The sequence below is a fragment of the Coregonus lavaretus genome (genome assembly GCF_964263955.1).
Source record: "Coregonus lavaretus genome assembly, chromosome: 27".
Classification (NCBI taxonomy): Eukaryota; Metazoa; Chordata; class Actinopteri; order Salmoniformes; family Salmonidae; genus Coregonus; species Coregonus lavaretus.
In genome coordinates this window covers 24,617,843-24,639,661 of record NC_140014.1, presented here as the reverse complement: position 1 = coordinate 24,639,661, position 21,819 = coordinate 24,617,843, and the positions used below count along the sequence as shown (strand labels likewise).

The window sequence follows — 21,819 nt, the reverse complement described above, 5'->3', positions numbered from 1 at the left end:
AAGGGAACCAAAACATTTCTGCAGCATTGAAGGTCCCCAAGAACACAGTGGCCTACATCATTCTTAAATGTGAGAAGTTTGGAACCACCAACACTCTTCCTAGAGTGGGCCGCCGGGCCAAACTGAGAAATCGGGGGAAAGGGCCTCGCAGGGAGGTGACCAAGAACCCGATGGTCACTCTGACAGAGCTCCAGAGTTCCTCTGTGAAGCTGGGAGAACCTTCCAGAAGGACAACCATCTCTGCAGCACTCCACCAATCAGGCCTTTATGGTAGAGTAGCCAGACGGAAGCCACTCCTCAGTAAAAGGCACATGACAGCCCGCTTAGAGTTTGCCAAAAGGCACCTAAAGGACTCTCAGACCATGAGAAACAAGATTCTCTGGTCTGATGAAACCAAGATTGAACTCTTTGTCCTGAATGCCAAGAGTCACGTCTGGAGGAAACCTGGCACCATCCCTACGGTGAAGCATGGTGGCGTCAGCATCATGCTGTGGGGATGTTTTTCAGCGGCAGGGACTGGGAGACTAGTCAGGATCGAGGGAAAGATTAATGGAGCAAAGTACAGAGAGAGCCTTGATGAAAACCTGCTCCAGAGCACTCAGGACCTCAGACTGGGGTGAAGGTTCACCTTCCAACAGGACAACGACCCTAAGCACACAGCCAAGACAACGCAGGAGTGGCTTCGGGACAAGTCTCTGAATGTCCTTGAGTGGCCCAGAGCCCGGACTTGAACCTGATCTGGAGAGACCTGAAAATAGCTGTGCAGCGACGCTCCCCATCCAACCTGACAGAGCTTGAGAGGATCTGCAGAGAATAATGGGAGAAACTCCCCAAATACAGGTGTGCCAAGCTTGTAGCGTCATACCCAAGAAGACTCGAGGCTGTAATCGGTAAAGGGTCTGAATACTTATGTAAATAATTTTATATTTGCAAGACTCTCTAAAAACCTGTTTTTGCTTTGTCATTATGGCGTATTGTGTATAGATTGATGAGGGAAAAAACAATTTAATCAATTTTTAAATAAGTCTGTAACGTAACAATATGTGGAAAAAGTCAAGGGGTCTGAATACTTTCCGAATGCACTGTAGATCCTTCAAACACCCCCAAACAGGGAAACAGATCCCAATCAAAGGTGTTATCACGTGGTCCACTAAGGCAGTTATTTATCTTATAACTTGTCATTGGGGTAAAAATTATGTGGGCAAAACGAAGCGCTAACTAAAAGTAAGAATCTCTGAACATCGTAGCACCATTAGGTGCAAAATCTCGACGTACCCAGTTGCGGCCCACTTTTTTAAAGCGAACCACTATTTCATCCCTTCGCTGTATCGGCATCGAACACATCACCCTGCCTAGGAGAGGGGGTGACCTTGACAATTGATTGTGAAAACGAGAGGCCGCTTGGATCTTTAATTTAAAGACCCTTGCTCCCTTCGGTCTCAACGTAGAGTTTGATCTGAAGTCATTCTTGTATTTATTGTGTTTTTGCTATGCATTGCAAATAATGGTTGCAGGCCTATGTAGCCAAATTATATCAATGATCTTATGTTATCCATATATGCTTTTTTACATGTTCTATTTATATATCTAAATCAAACAATGAAATCAAGCCACAGCCGGCCATGATTACAGACACCTGTGTGTGTCCTTTCAATCTATATAAACTAGTGACCCGCGGTGTTTGTCATTATACCCTGATGAAGACAGCTTGTCTGTCGAAACGTTGGTTATAAAATTATTGCATCTGAGCTCCTAGAGTGTGTGGCTCTCCTTTTCTTTTTCAAGGGATTTGGTCACACAAAAGGACAGATGAAGGTGACATTGTTTCAGGTTGTTTAATACAGTAACAATGTGGCTCAAAGGAAACAGTACAATCCGTTACAGTAACTGGTAAAGACGCATCGATTAATTCAGGCTACAAGAGTCTAGACCCAATGACAATCGAAGAATGTCATTACACTTATTGGTGTTTTGTAAAAGATGTCTCTTTCCATTCATTTTTACATTTTTACATTTTTAGTCATTTAGCAGACGCTCTTATCCAGAGCGACTTACAGTTATGAATACATATGTTTTTATACTGGCCCCCCGTGGGAATCGAACCCACAACCCTGGCGTTGCAAACGCCATGCTCTATCAACTGAGCTACATCCCTGCCGGCCATTCCCTCCCCTACCCTGGACGACGCTGGGCCAATTGTGCGCCGCCCATGAGTCTCCCGGTCGCGGCCGGCTGCGACAGAGCCTGGATTCGAACCAGGATCTCTAGTGGCACAGTTAACACTGCGATGCAGTGCCTTAGACCACTGCGCCACTCAGGAGGCGCAAGCGCACAGTGCACTGTTTGGATGCTGGAATTATTTTGGAGTGGACGAACATGCGCAGGTAGCCTACTAGTACATTCTGAAGTGATTTGTTTGACAATAAGATGAAAACATCATGACTGGTTGTGTACACAGCAAATTAAAAGGTAATACACATTTTTATCATTAAATTACGTCTTTACTATTAGGCCCATAAAACATTTTTGTAGAAAAATTAGGAGGTCCCGTGAAAAAAATAGAGACCCCTCGAATCTCACAGTATAATTTGCACTCTGAAGTTTGGTAAAAGAGAGTGCACTATCCACTAAGCATTTACCAATGGCAATGTCTTTTGGACATATTTTTTTGGTCCTGTCCGGACATCTTGTTTTTGGTGCAGTTCGGACCTGGCTTGCTTTCAACATCTAAGGACGTTTATTTTTGGTCCAGTCCGACACAAGGCACTGGTGGCAGCATGGGACATCTGGGGGGAGGAACAGCAGAGGAACATCGAAATTACAACAATGACAGGACAAGTACAGTTTCACTGAATACTGTCTGTCTTACAGGACACCTTTAAACCTGACATACGTTGACCTTGATAAATGGGTCAGTCTACTGCTTTAGCAAAATCTGAGAGGGAGGGTCACTATACTGCAGAGTGGGGTTTAGCTTACCTTTACTCCAGCCAAGATGCCTGTGGTGGACACATTGAAGTCCAGGTAGGCCAACATCTCTGGGGTGGGAGGCTTGTAGATCTGAGGCTTGGCTACCATGGGTACCAAAAAACATTTCCACTGCATTTCAGCCCTGCCACAAAAGGACCAGCTGACATCATCTCAGTGATTCTCTCGTTAACACAGGTGAGTGTTGACGAGGACAAGGCTAGAGATCACTCTGTCATGCTGATTGAGTTAGAATAACAGACTGGAAGCTTTAAAAGGAGGGTGGTGCTTGAAATCATTGTTCTTTGTTAACCACTATAATAATACATGAATATTGGGGCGGCAGGTAGCTTAGTGGGTAAGAGCGTTGTGCCAGTAACCGAAAGGTCGCTGGTTCTAATCCTCGAGCCGACTAGGTGAAAAATCTGTCGATGTGCCCTTAAGCAAGGCACTTAACCCTAATTGCTCCTGTAAGTCGCTCTGGATAAGAGCGTCTGCTAAATGACTAAAATGTAAATGTAAATGTTACCTGCAAGGAAACACGTGCCGTCATCATTGCATTGCACAAAAAGGGCTTCACAGGTAAGGATATTGCTGCTAGTAAGATTGCACTTAAATCAACCATTTATCGGATCATCAAGAACTTCAAGGAGAGAGGTTCAATTGTTGTGAAGAAGGCGTCAGGGCGCCCAAGAAAGTCCAGCAAGCGCCAGGACCGTCTCCTAAAGTTGATTCAGCTGTGGGATCGGGGCACCACCAGTGCAGAGCTTGCTCAGGAATGGCAGCAGACAGGTGTGAGTGCATCTGCACACACAGTGAGGCAAAGACTTTTGGAGGATGGCCTGGTGTCAAGAAGGGCAGCAAAGAAGCCACTTATCTCCAGGAAAACATCAGGGACAGACTGATATTCTGCGAAAGGTACAGGGATTGGACTGCTGGGGACTGGGGTAAAGTCATTTTCTCTGATGACTCCCCTTTCCGATTGTTTGGGGCATCCGGAAAACACCTTGTCCGGAGAAGACAAGGTGAGCGCTACCATCAGTCCTGTGTCATGTCAACAGTAAAGCATCCTGAGACCATTCATGTGTGGGGTTACTTCTCAGCCAAGGGAGTGCGCTCACTCACAATTTTGCCTAAGAACACAGCCATGAATAAAGAACGGTACCAACACATCCTCCGACAGCAACTTCTCCCAACCATCCAAGAACAGTTTGGTGACGACCAATGCCTTTTCCAGCATGATGGAGCACCTTGCCATAAGGCAAAAGTGATAACTAAGTGGCACTGGGAACAAAACATTGAAATTTTGGGTCCATGGCCAGGAAACTCCCCAGACCTTAATCCCATTGAGAACTTGTGGTCGATCCTCAAGAGGCGGGTGGACAAACAAAAACCCACAAATCCTGACAAACTCCAAGCATTAATTATGCAAGAATGGGCTGCCATCAATCAGGATGTGGCCCAGAAGTTAATTGACAGCATGCCAGGGCGGATTGCAGAGGTCTTGAAAAAGAAGGGTCAACACTGCAAATATTGACTCTCTGCATAAACTTAATGTAATTGTCAATAAAAGCCTTTGACACTTATGGAATGCTTGTAATTATACTTAAGTATACCATAGTAACATCTGACAAAAATACCTCATAACACTGAAGCAGCGAACTTTGTGAAGACCAATACTTGTGTCATTCTCAAAACTTTTGACCACGACTGTATGGAGGGGAGTGTGTCAACATTTGTGTCTGTACCAATCAAACAAACGTAACTATAATACATGAATATTGTAAGCATGTATCAACTATGAAGAGTTTTGTTGTTGTTGTTGTTGTTGTTGTTGTTAGGCTCAGTATCTAATGTGTCATTTCAATTTGAGTGCAGGATTCTTCTGTTGGAGTGAAGAATTAATGTTTTTTATTCCATCGTTTGTAAAATAAGAAAACATTGAGTAATACAAGGATGATACCACAATATTCCATGATGACATGACAGAATATATATATATTTTAAACAAGGCAATGAATATTATTTTTTGCAGTTTTATTTTACACAGCAACAGGAAGCATGATAACACTGCAGTATGTGGACCAATGCCATAAAACAGACAACAACTGAGAAAACAGGTATGCAAGCATAACACTTGCTTGCTACTAATGATGAGATAATTATACTGGTAAAATATGATGATCATATGATACACGCCACTTCAATCTAAATGAAATGTTTGAGTCTCAACTAAAATATGATTTATGTGATCAAACTGAGTGGCCAATCCTCCATGATTAAAAACAAACACCGGATTTAGTTGAAATGATACCTTTCCACCTGTATTGTATTACTCATGAAAAGGCTTTAAGCCATCTCTAAATGTTCTCCTGGTCTATGCACAGTAACACACACACACTTAAGCCTAAACTTCTGGTAACCAGTAATAGGGATAGAACATCCAATGAAACAATGAACTCAGCCTTCTGGACCAAAGACTATTGTTATACACGACATAAGAATACAGAGGGAAAAGTTCAATAAAATGGTTGAAATTCCATTAAAACTACTTTTAAAAAGGCGTAATATATATTGCTGGTACATTTTAATTTTTTTAGAAAATATAAATTGTGCGACTGAAGCTTACAATACACTGCTGGCATTAGCGCCGCCGGTTTCCATGGAGACCTGACAGAACAGAGCCATCCATGGAGGCGCCATACGTGTGCTGTCAGAGACTCCCGAGAAATAAACAATTACGTGCCTCTACCTGCAAACACTACCACATCCCTTACACCAACTCTGTATGGCGTTCATCAAGGTGGAACGCTGCAGAGATCACTTGGTGGATGCAGACAGCAGCCAAAGTATAATATCAAACTGACACAGAGACAAATAAAGTGGCAGTGGGTGGGGACAGGGAGTGAGTGAGGAGAAGTTGTAGTGTCTAGTCTGGTCCAGCAGGAGGCAGGCTAAGCATTGCCTCAGATGACTTGGTCCAGGGCACGCAGCAGCTCCTCGCCCTGCAGCAGGTGCTGGCGACCCACCACGGGGGCGTTAACCTCACAGTCATACCGGGTCAGCTGTGGAAGGGTGAAGGGTGAGCCGCTTCCCTCCGAGGAGATGCCAAGCAGGCGGCTTGCCAGGTCTAAGAGAAACAAGAGAATATAAGGGACACTAGTGTCATTGTTCATGTAAATATGTAAAACATACAGTGCCTTCGTAAAGTATTCAGACCCCTTGACTTTTTCCACATTTTGTTAGGTTACAGCCTTATTCTAAAATTGATTAAATCGTTTTTTTCCCTTATCAATCTACACACAATACCCCATAATGACAAAGCAAAAACTGTTTAAGTTTTTGCTAATTTATCAAAATAAAAAAACTGAAATATGACATTTATGTAAGTATTCAGACCCTTTACTCAGTACTTTGTTGACGCACCTTTGACAGCGATTACAGCCTTTCTAAAAATCAGTTTTTGCTTTGTCATTATGGGGTATTGTGTGTAGATTGCTGAGGATTTTTAATTTATTTAATCCATTTTAGATTAAGGCTGTAACATAACAAAATGTGGAAAAGGTCAAGGGGTCAGAATACTTTCCGAAGGTACTGTACACATAAGCTTAATGCCAGGCCTTGGCTGTTGGGTGTTCCAGGACTAACTACCTGTAGGTAGGAGCAGTATGGTCCTGTTGGAGGGAGCCTCAGAGCTGCCCAGCTCAGACACCTTGAGCTTTTTACCCGGCCCAGGAGGGTCCTGGAGCAATGCCCCCTGAGAAAAACAACAGATTCAAATTAGCCCTCAATATGCCGAATGTTATCAAACAGAATATCTCTGCTAAATGTTATTTGTTTTTTACATGATAAAAACATTTCTAAAGGTCTTACACACACTTACTATTCCGACAGCCTGAGACAGAGACAACTTTCTCTTGCGCTGTGTGTTCTGGGTGGCCAGTGTCCTGAGAGAGATCTCTCTGTCCATCTGAGGCGCCCTAGAGCACAGAGAGTCACACACCATGTCAGTAGTCAGAAAACACTGATATGATTTAGTTTTGAGGAGAGGGTAAGTTGGAAGGAGTGTGTGTACGTGGTGGGACTTACCTCGTGGTGAGTAAGGAGGCAGAGCAAGAGCTAGCTGCCAGCTCCGGGGCTGGGGAAGCTGTCCGGATGCTTGGGCCACTAAAGGGGGAGCCAGGGTAGCTGTGGACATCCTGGGTGAGGTGCAGAGGAGAGCACAGAGGAGAGCTCTCTAGGGGTTGGGCTGGGTCACACGACAGTGGCTCCTCTGGGGACAGGGTGCGCAGCTGGAAGTCATCATCCATGGGGATGTATGGAGCCAACATCTCCAGGTCCAGGTCCTCCATGGCCTACAGGGGGAAACAATAACATATCTGTCAGATCAGACTTTCCCTGAATCAATTCATATCCTTTAAAAGACGTTTAGAATTCACGCAAGTTCGGGGAAGTGGTGGAATGGAATCACATCAATTACATCTCCACCTACAGTATTTAAACCACACAACAGCTGATTCGCTTTCATTCAGGTTCACCATTGTACCAGGATGGACGCGTCCCACTGCCACCCCAGCTTATTCCTTATATTGTTCACTACCTCCTCCAGCTACTGATAGTGTGTAATCCAAATTCATGAATATTTTCTGGTGACCACATGGATATTATAGAAAACTTACCAATTGTGAAAAAAAGTATTCCCCAGAGGTCAATTAGAATATCAAAAAAGCTAGTCTACCCACACGTATATGGGTCTTTTTTTATAAATAATGGGGCCAATGTGTGACATTGGGATCAACATTTCAAAATGGTTTGAAACAAAAAATAAAATTCATTTTCATGCAGTTCCACATGTGTACTTAAGAGGAATAAAAGTGAATGTATGCAAATTGACCCATTACTCCACCTATACAACATAGGGCTATACATTCTTTAAGCAGGGTTCATACAGACATTGTATGTTAAATTAAAATTCAAGAAATTTCAGGGACTTTTTCAAGCACTTAATTGTAATTTTCAAGGACCTCAATGTTATACAATTGTATAATTTATATAATTGTACATATAGGCCCTAATATAGAACATCTCCTACAAAAACTCAAAAATGAAGCCACAGATAATTATAAGGGAGCAGGAGAACTTATACATTGGCAACAATAATTACAACTTTTCAAGCACGAAATCTAGGAAATGTCTGATTTTCAAGGTAGGCCTATTCCAATACTTGAATTTCTGAAGTAGGCTACTTCAAGCCCCTTGTATTGTTTAAAATTGCAGGTCTAACATGGAAAACTAAATATCACATTATTTCATTACCAGATTATATTGTGAATAAGCCCACTAGGTTATTTCATTTGTTGTCATTATATCCAGAATAAATAATAGGAACAGCATTGGTGTTGCGCAATAGTCTATCCTACGCACAGTAGACTCAGTGTCCAATCCGAGGCACAAAAACATATGAAAACATGAACTCATTACCTTGCTGCTTTCTCTGTTAAATCTAACGAGAACCTGCTGTAAATCAATCAGACAACAGATTATCAATCTCAATTTGCTAGGGATATTAGATCCAACGTGGATCCAGGCACAACTGTCTTCACTGGCGTAACGAATAGGACACCAAAATATTCTGGACATTCCTCGCAAACACATTTTTTGCAGCTTCACAACAGCTGTTCGCCACTTGACTCTCATTCGGAAAATTAATTCCTGGATCAGATGATGATGTGTGAAAATATCACGGCGTACCTAATCAGCTGGATACCAAATGCGCATTCCAACAAGTTTTATGCATAATTATTGAAGAACCATGCTAATGGTTTCACCCCGTAACATAAGGAGACACAAAATGTTACTTAGTTACACTGCATTTCTGAGATCTCTATACAAATAAACTGTCCAACAGCTAGATCCAGGATTCAAGTTCATTGACTAATTTAACTGATTAATGCTTACTTAATATATGATATAACAACAACTTACACCAATTTTGGACAAATCCGTCAAGACACCAACCATGAGAAAGGGTTGAAAAATAGGTTTTAAATCAACTCGTGAATTTTATTGAATATAGTTATGATACCCCCTTATACCTTAATGTAATGACATGACAAAAATGGGCAGATTATTATCAATGACTTATCAACAGATGCAACAAGTTGTCCAGTGTAGGAAATCCTCCCTGGTACCCTAGTTTATAGAAGGACCCATATGCATTAGAATGTCTTAGCATTGATACTGTAGGTACCGTACCTGTGAGGTGAAAGGCGTCTTGGGCTCTGTGTCGATGGCAAACAGTCTTTCCACCAGGTCCAGTTTAAACGCAGCACTGATGTCAGAGTCCATTGGGAAACAGAAGTTCAGCGGGCTGTCAGGCTGCAGAGGACATTACATTGGTTAAAGACTAGATTTTGTGAACAGAAGTATTTTTGACGTAGCAACTTTCCATTGATTTCCTGATTGGCAGTTTTAAAAGTGGTCCGTCTGGACGTGGTATCCCTGCTCACCTCATTGGAGCTGTAGCTGCCTGGGGTCCTGGAGGAGTCTGGACCAGCCTTGGTGTCCACGGAGGTGCTGGGGACCAGGGGCTGCTCACTGGAGGGCAGCAGAGAGAGCGGCAGGGCCAGCTTATCACTGGTGGAGGGCAGCATCACATCGTTGTAGAGAGGCACCTCCTTCAGCAGGATGTCAGAGACTGCAGGGACAGTAAAAAGGGGGTCAGAATGAGTTTGGGTTAGGGTTGGGACCAGTAAAGTGTGACTATCACAAATTATAAAGTTCATTTTCTATTCAAAAGTAACTATCACACAGAGCTCCAGGCAGGGCAGGGTACTGACCGGGGCTGCTGAAGTCCAGGGAGATGATGGTGTCTCCTGCGGCCGGGGCCAGAAGGGTGAGGGCCTCTGGTTCCTCCTTCAGTCTGTCGTACAGGCTGGCCAGGGGCTGGGCCTCAACTGCCTGGGTGAACAGCTTGCTCACATCCACCTTCTCCTCCTTCAGGAGCACAGGGGACACCTCTGCCTCAGAGCTCTCCTCCTCTTCTTCCTCCTTCTCCTCCTCCTCCTCCTCCTCCTCCACCAGCTCCTTCTTTACAGGTCTCATGTCCTCCGTCTGCTCCAGAGACAGCACCATCTTCTCCTCCTCAATTCCACTGGAGGAAGAGGGAGACAAAAACAGTTAAATATCATGTCTTACTCCACCTTACAAAGTGAAAATCTGATTGATTGGTTGAGTCAGAACCCACTGGGGTCGGTCCACCAGACAGTTTAAAGCCCTGATCAAACTAGCCTCTATATAACACACTGTGTAGTCCATGACGGTACCTGAGCACAAAGTTGACACAGACAACACACTGGGGCTGGGAGTTCTTGTTGTTGTAGATAACAGTGGCCTGAGTCTCCACCCACACAAAGCCGCCTCTCTTAGCCAGCATGCGGTACTGGCCTGTGCTCACCTGGCCCTTCGCAAACACTGGAGAGACCCGAAGAAAGAAGAAGAGGGTGAGAAAAAAGGAAGAGGAAAGAGAGACTGCAAGTAGCTACCTAGTCTGTCAACATTGTATTATGTACTGAAGCATATTGCAAAGCATTGGGCATTTCCAGATTACGTGTCTGCTTTAAGGGCGAATACACTTTGCATTGTCATGTTTAGGTGGGGATGCTTACAGTTGTGATGGGTCTTAGTCAGGTGTTCTGAGTCCAGGGCATGGTAGTACTCATACACAGAGCGATTTAACAGGTCCTCTGGATCATAGCCCACCAGCTCAGTGATCCTGGACAACACAGAGATAGGGGACAGGTTAATCCTGCTGTTTACTGGAGTGCCATTAAACCTATTGGACACAAGGTGGCTCTGTGGCACTACATTTAGGAACTACATATTCTTTTATCACATCTTTGTGTGAATACAAGTCATTTAATTTTAAGGAAAAAATTCAACGCAACATATATTCTTACAACAATAGCCCTTATTCTTATATGGAGTATAGCTTTGTGTTAGATTCAGTATTCTTCTACTACATTATTCATGCTGATGCTGCAGTCAGCGGAATGGTAGGTCTCAGTCTCACCTCTCGTCACAGTAGGTGAACTTCATGTCCAGTGTGTGGCGGCTGAGGAAGGTCTTGGTGTCCAGCGGAGCCTCGATGTTGGAGGGGTGGGGGATGGGGTCACAGACCAACACCAGGTAGGAGACGGGCAGCTCCTTGTGCCCACAGGGGCTCTGCTCAGCTGGGGCTTCATGGACTCGCACATGGCCTGAGCAGTGGAGAACCTTCCAGGTGGCTGATTTGACATTGACAGTGCGCCCCCTGCTGGTGAGGGTACATTTCATCCGCAGGAAGAAGCTGCGCTCTGTGTTTGGTTCCTTGGATTTTTTAGAGATCCCTGAAAAGGCAGAGGAGGAGAGAGAACGTAAGACTGAGGTTAAGAAATAAAAATTACATTTAGTGTTGGTGTGATGTGCAAAAAAGGAATGGTGCCAGTGAAGCAGAGTGAATACCATGGGAAAAGACAGTAGCCCACTCTAATCACCCTGACCTCAGGACTGGAGTGGGAAATTATAACTGGTTCTGACAGGCTCTGACTTTTTTGCTTGAAGCTGCTAAATTCAGCCCCACACTACTTGTTACACTGATATTCCAGAGTGCTGTGTGCAGCAGAGTCTATTCTCAGTAGGAACCTTGAGTATGAGTGTGTTTTCACAGGGGTGTGTCTCACCAGTTCTGTGTACCAGCATCTCCTTTAGCTCCTCATGGTCACAGGGGTGTGTGTACTCAAACACACTAAGTCCTGTCAGGTCAAACTGAACATGGACAGAAGAGGAAGGACGTTTAGAAACACACAACATATTCATGCCAAGGGAAGAACAGCAAATACAGGTAAGTGCCAAAATAAAGGAAACCCCAACCAAAACCACTAAAGGGATAATCCACCCCCAAACCTATGATGAACAGTGTTACATAGTGTTAAATAACACTAATATGTGAAAACAAGTTTTGTGAACAAATGTTTCATTTCGTGGTTATAACAAGGTTGGTAGAAACATGTGAAAATCGTTTTTGGAAATCTATTGCATGTCAAATCAATCAATCAAATGTATTTATAAAGCCATTTTTACGTCAGCAGATGTCACAAAGTGCTATACAGAAACCCAGCCTAAAACCCCAAACAGCAAGCAATGCAGATGTAGAAGCACGGTGGCTAGGAAAAACTTCCTAGAAAGGCAGAAACCTAGGAAGAAACCTAGAGAGGAACCAGGCTCTGAGGGGTGGCCAGTCCCCTTCTGGCTGTGCAGGGTGGAGATTATAACAGTACATGGCCATTAAGGCCAGATTTTTCTCCAAGATGTTGAAACGTTCATAGGTGACCAGCAGGGTCAAATAATAATCACAGTGGTTGTAGAGGTTGCAACAGGTCAGTACTTCAGGAGTAAATCTCACTTGGCTTTTCATAGCCGGGCATTTAGAGGTTGAAATAGCAAGTGCGGCAGAGAGAGAGTTGAAAACAGCATGTCTGGGACAAGGTAGCACATCCGGTGAACAGGTCAGGGTTCCATAGCAGTGGGCAGAAGAGTTGAAACTGGAGCAGCAGCACAACCAGGTGGACTGGGGACAGCAAGGAGTCATCAGGCCAGGTAGTCCTGAGGCATGGTCCTAGGGCTCAGGTCCTCCGGGATGAGAGGGAGAAAACCCACAATGCAATGCTCTTTCTCTCTGGGCTGGCTGGCTGGCTAGCTAGGCAGCTAGCTAGCTAGAACATATAGCTACACACAATAATACCAAAGTCAATATCAGCATGTGAAGTAGCTAGCTAGCTGTAAAATCGCCTAAATAAAACTGCACTATCAATTTAGGAGTCTTACCGAGTTCAACTTGCAGTTCGTCCCGGTCACGGAGCTATAAACGGCATCTCTGCCCAGAGCGAGAGCAGAGTAACGTTGCTTTCCCACACAGATACTTTTGAGATGGGAAACTCCATTAGAATCGTATTAACACCCATTGTGTACGTTGTCCATAAGGTTGCGCGGGGCATTCTGGGTGATTCTGGGACAAGGAGAGCTCTCCTTCATGGAGTGAATGGGAGTCAATAGGGCGTGAACAATTAATTTTGTGAACAAGTACAATATTGCTAATATTTTCCAAGATAATTCACTTGTTCTCCATAATATCGTATAACTTTAGAATCGTGACATTACGTACTTTCGAGGAAAATAGGCAGGTTTCTCAACACATACCCTGACTTTAAGAAGGGATTGTGTGACGATTAGCTTAGCAACCACGTGACACAGCATGACAACGTGAATGCGATGGGTCGACAGTCAGTGGGTGGGCCGTTTCTCCATTCATTGTCCAATTGGATTCCTGTCTCCTCCTTTCTGTAATATCTCTGTTTCCCACAGACACAGGGTGCATTGCGACAAGGTACTTGAAGGAGAAACGGAGTTGAATAATTTGGTACACCATTTAGATTGAGCACATCTCAGCGAGATATATATACTTTGTCATGACAATATAAATGGATGGATGGGTTCTGGACAAGTATTCCCATACCATCTATTGGCTGATTTGGCGATCTGGAGTGCAGGTAATCGTTTTAAAACATTATGAAATGTGATCGTGTGTTATCCCCATCTCCAGTGATGAGAATTATGTAGCTATGACGCAATCCTACACGATATCCTGATTTTCACAGACGGACCACTTAGATGTTAAATCATGCGGAAATGTTTTATTTTACCCACTGACAGAACATAGGCTTTCACCAAAATGACAGGAATTTCATAATTTTATTGGGGGTGGATTATCCCTTTAATAGGGCGTTGGGCCACCACGAGCCAGAAGAGCTTCAAATGCACCTTGGCATAGATTCTACAAGTGTCTAGAACTTTATTGGAGGGATGCAACACCATTCTTACACAATAAATTCCATCACTTTATGTTTTGTTGATGGTGGAAAATGCTATCTTAGGCACCGCTCCAGAATCTCCAATAAGTGTTCAATTGGGTTGAGATCAGGTGACGGAGATGGCCATGGCATATGGTTTACATAGTTTTCATGCTCATCAAACCATTCCGTGACCACTCGTGCCCTGTTGTTATGATGTTTTCATAGTGTTGTGTGGGAACAGGTTAGAGTTAGTAGATAAGTGGCTTGGTGCCACAGAGTCTACATTCCATTATGTCAAAGGAGATTACTGATGTTTATGGTAGCATGATTGATGGATAGGACATATTGCCTTGGGGTACAAGAGAATAACATCAGAGAAGAGAGTGCCCACTGATGGTTAACAGATGTGGTTGAAGAAACGTGTAACAGAGGGTATATAAGTGAGATATGGTCTTTGTTCAGTAGGTATGGCAAGAGGCAAAGCTATGTCTGCTGTTATATCGAACCATGGTACCTTTTAAATACTTATATAAACTCCCCATCAAAAGTGTCTAAGTATATTCTTACATCATGAATTACTTGATACCCTAGAAACTCATCATAACAGATTGGCATCTAAACGAACAGGATACAGTTTACAGCCGAACTAACAGGTAAGCAGACTTTCATTTATTTGATTATGTCAAATTCTGCTCATCTGTGGTAAAGCTGAGCTGTAACGAACTTTTAAAATGCAATACTTTAGAGGGGGACGATGAGTGGTATTGAGTTATTTAGTGAGATGTAAGGAGAATTATCAAATTAGACAATAACATGGTGCTATGATTCAAAACAGGGTGTGTTAACAGTAATGAGTACAAAGACAAAAGAGAATACAGGAGTAGGTGTAGAACTTAGAGAGATGTGTTGTATCATCATTTGAATACCTTGGTAAAGAAAATTAAAGAAATAGGTTACGGACCTCTGATGTGTAGTATCATCATTAGATTTGAATACCTTGGTTAGGAGAGAAATGTTTTGTGAAAGACTCGGAGCAGATGCAATGTAACATAGTGAATCATAGCTACAGAATGGGGATTTGATTAAAGTATTTAATTACTAATACTTCATGAACTAATAGCAGTAATGAATGGCCAGTTTAGTAGACCGGTATCTGGAAAAACAGCCACCATTAAGAGTAAAGCAGAGCTTCATTTAACTCGAAGAGAGAAACAGGAAATGACGAAATTATTACAAACTAATCTGCATTTAGAATTAGTCTCTTGTAAAAGTAATAGATGTTAAGTAAATTAGGATTTTTCAATGGGGGACCAAATCTTGGCGATTTATCCGCATGGACAGATAATGAGTAAGGTTTTTTTTGTTTTTTTAAGGGATAAGTTATAGATAGCGCGAAAATATATCATTGACAATATCGCCGTAAGCAACACGAAATGGGATTTACATTATATGAAAGAGGCGTATAAAGCATGCGATTTAATGAGCGCACAATGGCAAGGAAATAAGTAATAAGGAGAAAAAGTCAGCTAACAAAGTTAAGTAATTGAATGGGACAACATGGGCTCTCTTATGAACAAAGAGTATAAAGTAATTTGAATCTGAAGGGTGCATAATAAGTTATAGAAATGGATTTGATAATTTGATATAAGTTTGGATAAGAAGTTGCGATATATAACAGAATTAGGTCATAGAATATCAAGGAGTGGTATGGATATTGTGATGCTGTTTTATAGAGTAGTGGAAAAGTGTATTTTCTGGACAGGCAGGGCAGTGTCCTGAAAATTACAGTCTATTGTTTTGGTCCGCTGGGAGAATGTTTGAAGAGGTTTGGGTGTCGATTGTGTATTGGTAAAAAAACAAAAACACGAAGGGATTCTTGGATGTGAGTACCTAGAAGTTTCTAACGTTATATAGGTATTAACTTGCTCACCCAAACGTACGTTATGGGTGGGAAAATAATGAATACGGGTTTTCTAAGTTTGTACCGTTGTTGGATCATGTGATAGAGAAGGTTTAAGGAATAAACCATAAGTAATTCTGACCATAAGTAATGTGGTTAAAGACGTAAGTATAATATTGTACAAAGCCAATTTAGGGTTTGCATTAAACTACTTATCAGTGTGGAGCTAAGGTGGTGAAGTGAAGGAACTTCATTTTGTATCAGATGGTAAGACGACAAACCATTGTAATTGCTCTATTTGTGGGATTTATTTGTCATTTCAATTAAATAGAGTAAAATCAGGTTTTCTGAGGATAATTCAACTGTTGGTGTGTGTTGCTTGAACGGATACTACAGAGTATTTGGTTTTGTGATATAGAATGGAAGGTTTGAAGCGTGCGTGGTTCAAATGGAAAGACTCACTTGTTTAACAGGAATAGCGAGACGATTGCATGGTGGTCTTTTTTTTTGCGTTGCCTATGGGTTTGCTAGATTAAAAAATTGAGAATGGTGTTGTAATGTCTATCCATAAATCGGATATTCATAGTATGGATGTAAATTAAATATATGCTGATCAACTACAGCAAGTGTTTGGTGTTACTTGTAGCCTACTTAGAAAGGACAGTTGCCTAGATCTGATGTATTCTAATAATGGTGGATTGATGGTTTCAGAAGAGCTGTGGCTATGATCTTAGTTGATAAAAGGGGAAATAGGATGTAGTTTACGACGCATAGAGAAGCGAATGTCTTATATTCATGGGAAGTGAAGTTAGGGATCTCAGAGAATAATAGGAATATTAAACAAACACTAGGGATAATGAAGCAGTGTTGGAAGGACGCAGAGTATGAAAGATAACATTGACTGAGGAATATAGCAACTTTTGGTTGAGGTTACTACAGAAGTATTATGGACATACTATCGTAATAGATAAACTGAACCAAACATAACGTTACTACAGCAATTTAGGATGGTTAATGTTGTTACGTTAGTTTTTAAACCCTACAATAGAGGTAAATGCAGAACGCTGTTTGAGAATGTGTTGTTTGGTCTGCTAGTAAAAATGGAAGAGTTTCCATGTTTTTGTTTGCAGGTGTTAGCCATTGGGGCTCGCTGAAACGTGAGGTGCGAACTAGTGGGTTTAGAGTGGTGACGTAACTTGGTCTGCGACATGGAAGTAGTTGTTTATCTTCATTTGCACGGACCGCAGATTTTGTGGAGCGACGGGTAATGGTGTTTCTAGGGTGATTGTTGTCGATGTGTGCAGAGGGTCCATGGTTCAAGCCCAGGTTGGGAAGAAAGCAAAACTTTTACATTGATGCTATGGACCTAGATCACTAGGTGAATTGATAACATTATAGGAAAGAGATTGTCTTACCAACTCATAGCATAACATAGTAATTAAAGTTGCATCTCTGTGAATAGATGTTTTGTTAGTTTTGACCATAACTTCACAATAATTTGTCATATGTTAAAGTACCGTTAGATGGAAAGTCAGCGGTAAAGAATGATAGCTAGAGGGTTTTCTGTGTTTGAAGGATAAGTAGGTTAATTGGGTAATGAGAAATGTTGAACTGGATTGTTTAAAGAAGAATAAGTAGGTTAATTGGGAGATGATGAGATGTTGAATTGGATTGTTTGAATAGAATGGGATTAAAAATAATGCTTTCTAGTAAGGTCTATGAAAATAGGTTATTAAGTAGTAGTGGTTTGTGGATAGAATTTACTAATGCCATGATTTAGTAAGAGGGTGAAAGAAAGTAGTGATAGTTAGGCTATACATTACCATACAGGGGTTATAGGTTTATAGTAGAAGGTGTGGTGAACTTAATGGAACGTGGTATTATCTGATGTGTTTTGAGTGGGAGTTTTTTTTCCAGGATTGATGGAAATCCCCTACAGTATATGTTAAGGGAAAGTAGGAGATAACGTATCAAACAACCTTTTTAATAGATGCCTGGGATAAAGAATTAATTGATTCCTTACGCAGAGTAATTGATTATATGGGTGAATTAATTAAATTTGACATTTATAGGGGTGACAGGAACAATATAAGGGGTAACTGTGGTCCCCTGTAGCTCAGTTGGTAGAGCATGGCGCTTGCAATGCCAGGGTTGTGGATTCGTTTCCCACAGGGGGCCAGTATGAAAATGTATGCACTCACTAACTGTAAGTCTCTCTGGATAAGAGCGTCTGCTAAATGACTAAAATGTAAAATGAAACAGGTATTTCCTATGTTGTTGATCAAGTAGCGATACTAGGATATATTGATATGGGATCACATGTAGCAGATTTAGCATTTCGATAATCATTGTGAGAATTACAGAGGATAAAGTGAAGAGTAATCAATTAAACATACTCATTGTATACTAACAGATATTTGAGTGGTTGTCATCTTTTGAGAGATTTTAGGTAATCTTCTTATGGAGTAGTTATGAGGAAATATATTGAAACAATCGATTATTGATGTGAAATAGAACAGTGTATATCTGTATCATGTTTTGTGTGTAATTACTATCTTTGGATTACTGATTGTAATTTAATGTTAATGAAATGTATACTTTCTCTTCCAGGAGAAAGGGTATTTCCTTATCTCTCATTGGAATGTTGCCCAGGGCTAAGGGGGGGAGGTTAGTAAATTTAAGCAGTTTTATACTTACAGTGGGGAGAACAATTATTTGATACACTGCCGATTGTGCATGTTTTCCTACTTACAAAGCATGTAGACGTCTGTAATTTTTATCATAGGTACACTTCAACTGTGAGAGACGGAATCTAAAACACAAATCCAGAAAATCACATTGTATGATTTTTAAGTAATTAATTTGCATTTTATTGCATGATATAAGTATTTGATACATCAGAAAAGCAGAACTTAATATTTGGTACAGAAACCTTTGTTTGCAATTACAGGGATCATACGTTTCCTGTAGGTCTTGACCAGGTTTGCACACACTGCAGCAGGGATTTTGGCCCACTCCTCCATACAGACCTTCTCCAGATCCTTCAGGTTTCGGGGCTGTCGCTGGGCAATACGGACTTTCAGTTCCCTCCAAAGATTTTCTATTGGGTTCAGGTCTGGAGACTGGCTAGGCCACTCCAGGACCTTGAGCTGCTTCTTACAGAGCCACTCCTTAGTTGCCCTGGCTGTGTGTTTCGGCTCGTTGTCATGCTGGAAGACCCAGCCACGACCCATCTTCAATGCTCTTACTGAGGGAAGGAGGTTGTTGGCCAAGATCTCGCGATACATGGCCCCATCCATCCTCCCCTCAATACGGTACAGTCGTCCTGTCCCCTTTGCAGAAAAGCATCCCCAAAGAATGATGTTTCCACCTCCATGCTTCACGGTTGGGATGGTGTTCTTGGGGTTGTACTCATCCTTCTTCTTCCTCCAAACACGGCGAGTGGAGTTTAGACCAAAAAGCTATATTTTTGTCTCATCAGACCACATGACCTTCTCCCATTCCTCCTCTGGGTCATCCAGATGGTCATTGGCAAACTTCAGACGGGCCTGGACATGCGCTGGCTTGAGCAGGGGGACCTTGCGTGCGCTGCAGGATTTTAATCCATGACGGCGTAGTGTGTTACTAATGGTTTTCTTTGAGACTGTGGTCCCAGCTCTCTTCAGGTCATTGACCAGGTCCTGCCGTGTAGTTCTGGGCTGATCCCTCACCTTCCTCATGATCATTGATGCCCCACGAGGTGAGATCTTGCATGGAGCCCCAGACCCCCAAAGAAATGCCACCCCACACCATGACTGACCCACCGCCAAACCGGTCATGCTGGAGGATGTTGCAGGAAGCAGAACGTTCTCCACGGCGTCTCCAGACTCTGTCACGTCTGTCACATGTGCTCAGTGTGAACCTGCTTTCATCTGTGAAGAGCACAGGGCGCCAGTGGCGAATTTGCCAATCTTGGTGTTCTCTGGGCAAATGCCTAATGTCCTGCACGGTGTTGGGCTGTAAGCACAACCCCCACCTGTGGACGTCGGGCCCTCATACCACCCTCATGGAGTCGGTTTCTGACCGTTTGAGCAGACACATGCACATTTGTGGCCTGCTGGAGGTCATTTTGCAGGGCTCTGGCAGTGCTCCTCCTGCTCCTCCTTGCACAAAGGCGGAGGTAGCAGTCCTGCTGCTGGGTTGTTGCCCTCCTACGGCCTCCTCCACGTCTCCTGATGTACTGGCCTGTCTCCTGGTAGCGCCTCCATGCTCTGGACACTACGCTGACAGACACAGCAAACCTTCTTGCCACAGCTCGCATTGATGTGCCATCCTGGATGAGCTGCACTACCTGAGCCACTTGTGTGGGTTGTAGACTCCGTCTCATGCTACCACTAGAGTGAAAGCACCGCCAGCATTCAAAAGTGACCAAAACATCAGCCAGGAAGCATAGGAACTGAGAAGTGGTCTGTGGTCACCACCTGCAAAACCAGTCCTTTATTGGGGGTGTCTTGCTAATTGCCTATAATGTCCACCTGTTGTCTATTCCATTTGCACAACAGCATGTGAAATGTATTGTCAATCAGTGTTGCTTCCTAAGTGGACAGTTTGATTTCACAGAAGTGTGATTGACTTGGAGTTACATTGTGTTGTTTAAGTGTTCCCTTTATTTTTTTGAGCAGTGTACAGTGGAGAGAACAAGTATTTGATACACTGCCGATTTTGCAGGTTTTCCTACTTACAAAGCATGTAGAGGTCTGTAATTTTTATCATAGGTACACTTCAACTGTGAGAGATGGAATCTAAAACAAAAATCCAGAAAATCACATTGTATGATTTTTAAGTAATTAATTTGCATTTTATTGCATGACATAAGTATTTGATACATCAGAAAAGCAGAACTTCATATTTGGTACAGAAACCATTGTTTGCAATTACAGAGATCATACGTTTCCTGTAGGTCTTGACCAGGTTTGCACACACTGCAGCAGGGATTTTGGCCCACTCCTCCATACAGACCTTCACCAGATCCTTCAGGTTTCGGGGCTGCCGCTGGGCAATACGGACTTTCAGCTCCCTCCAAAGATTTTCTATTGGGTTCAGGTCTGGAGACTGGCTAGGCCACTCCAGGACCTTGAGATGCTTCTTACGGAGCCACTCCTTAGTTGCCCTGGCTGTGTGTTTCGGCTCGTTGTCATGCTGGAAGACCCAGCCACGACCCATCTTCAATGCTCTTACTGAGGGAAGGAGGTTGTTGGCCAAGATCTCGCGATACATGGCCCCATCCATCCTCCCCTCAATACGGTGCAGTCGTCCTGTCCCCTTTGTAGAAAAGCATCCCCAAAGAATGATGTTTCCACCTCCATGCTTCACGGTTGGGATGGTGTTCTTGGGGTTGTACTCATCCTTCTTCTTCCTCCAAATACGGCGAGTGGAGTTTAGACCAAAAAGCTCTATTTTTGTCTCATCAGACCACATGGCCTTCTCCCATTCCTCCTCTGGATCATCCAGATGGTCATTGGCAAACTTCAGACGGGCCTGGACATGCGCTGGCTTGAGCAGGGGGACCTTGCGTGCGCTGCAGGATTTTAATCCATGACGGCGTAGTGTGTTACTAATTGTTTTCTTTGAGACTGTGGTCCCAGCTCTCTTCAGGTCATTGACCAGGTCCTGCCGTGTAGTTCTGGGCTGATCCCTCACCTTCCTCATGATCATTGATGCCCCACGAGGTGAGATCTTGCATGGAGCCCCAGACCGAGGGTGATTGACTGTCATCTTGAACTTCTTCCATTTTCTAATAATTGCGCCAACAGTTGTTGCCTTCTCACCAGCTGCTTGCCTATTGTCCTGTAGCCCATCCCAGCCTTGTGCAGGTCTACAATTTTATCCCTGATGTCCTTACACAGCTCTCTTGTCTTGGCCATTGTGGAGAGGTTGGAGTCTGTTTGATTGAGTGTGTGGACAGGTGTCTTTTATACAGGTAACGAGTTCAAACAGGTGCAGTTAATACAGGTAATGAGTGGAGAACAGGAGGGCTTCTTAAAGAAAAACTAACAGGTCTGTGAGAGCCGGGATTCTTACTGG

General features: G+C 43.0%; 1 protein-coding gene across 2 annotated transcripts in view; it reads right to left on the bottom strand.

Annotated features, from left to right (window-relative positions):
• Positions 1–4,987: 4,987 nt before the first annotated feature.
• Positions 4,988–21,819, bottom strand: part of LOC311102404 (hypoxia-inducible factor 1-alpha-like) — a 48,046-nt gene continuing 31,214 nt past the window's right edge. For both annotated transcript variants that reach the window (XM_084143735.1, XM_084143734.1), the window contains exons 4-14: positions 11,688–11,772; positions 11,039–11,354; positions 10,635–10,741; positions 10,293–10,440; positions 9,807–10,120; positions 9,477–9,664; positions 9,223–9,345; positions 7,057–7,322; positions 6,851–6,947; positions 6,619–6,724; positions 4,988–6,097 (exon numbers count right to left, since the gene is read on the bottom strand). In XM_084143735.1, the coding sequence (XP_083999861.1) occupies positions 5,934–6,097; positions 6,619–6,724; positions 6,851–6,947; positions 7,057–7,322; positions 9,223–9,345; positions 9,477–9,664; positions 9,807–10,120; positions 10,293–10,440; positions 10,635–10,741; positions 11,039–11,354; positions 11,688–11,772 (1,914 nt within the window). In that variant the 3' untranslated portion in view covers positions 4,988–5,933. The remainder of the gene's footprint in view (positions 6,098–6,618; positions 6,725–6,850; positions 6,948–7,056; positions 7,323–9,222; positions 9,346–9,476; positions 9,665–9,806; positions 10,121–10,292; positions 10,441–10,634; positions 10,742–11,038; positions 11,355–11,687; positions 11,773–21,819) is intronic.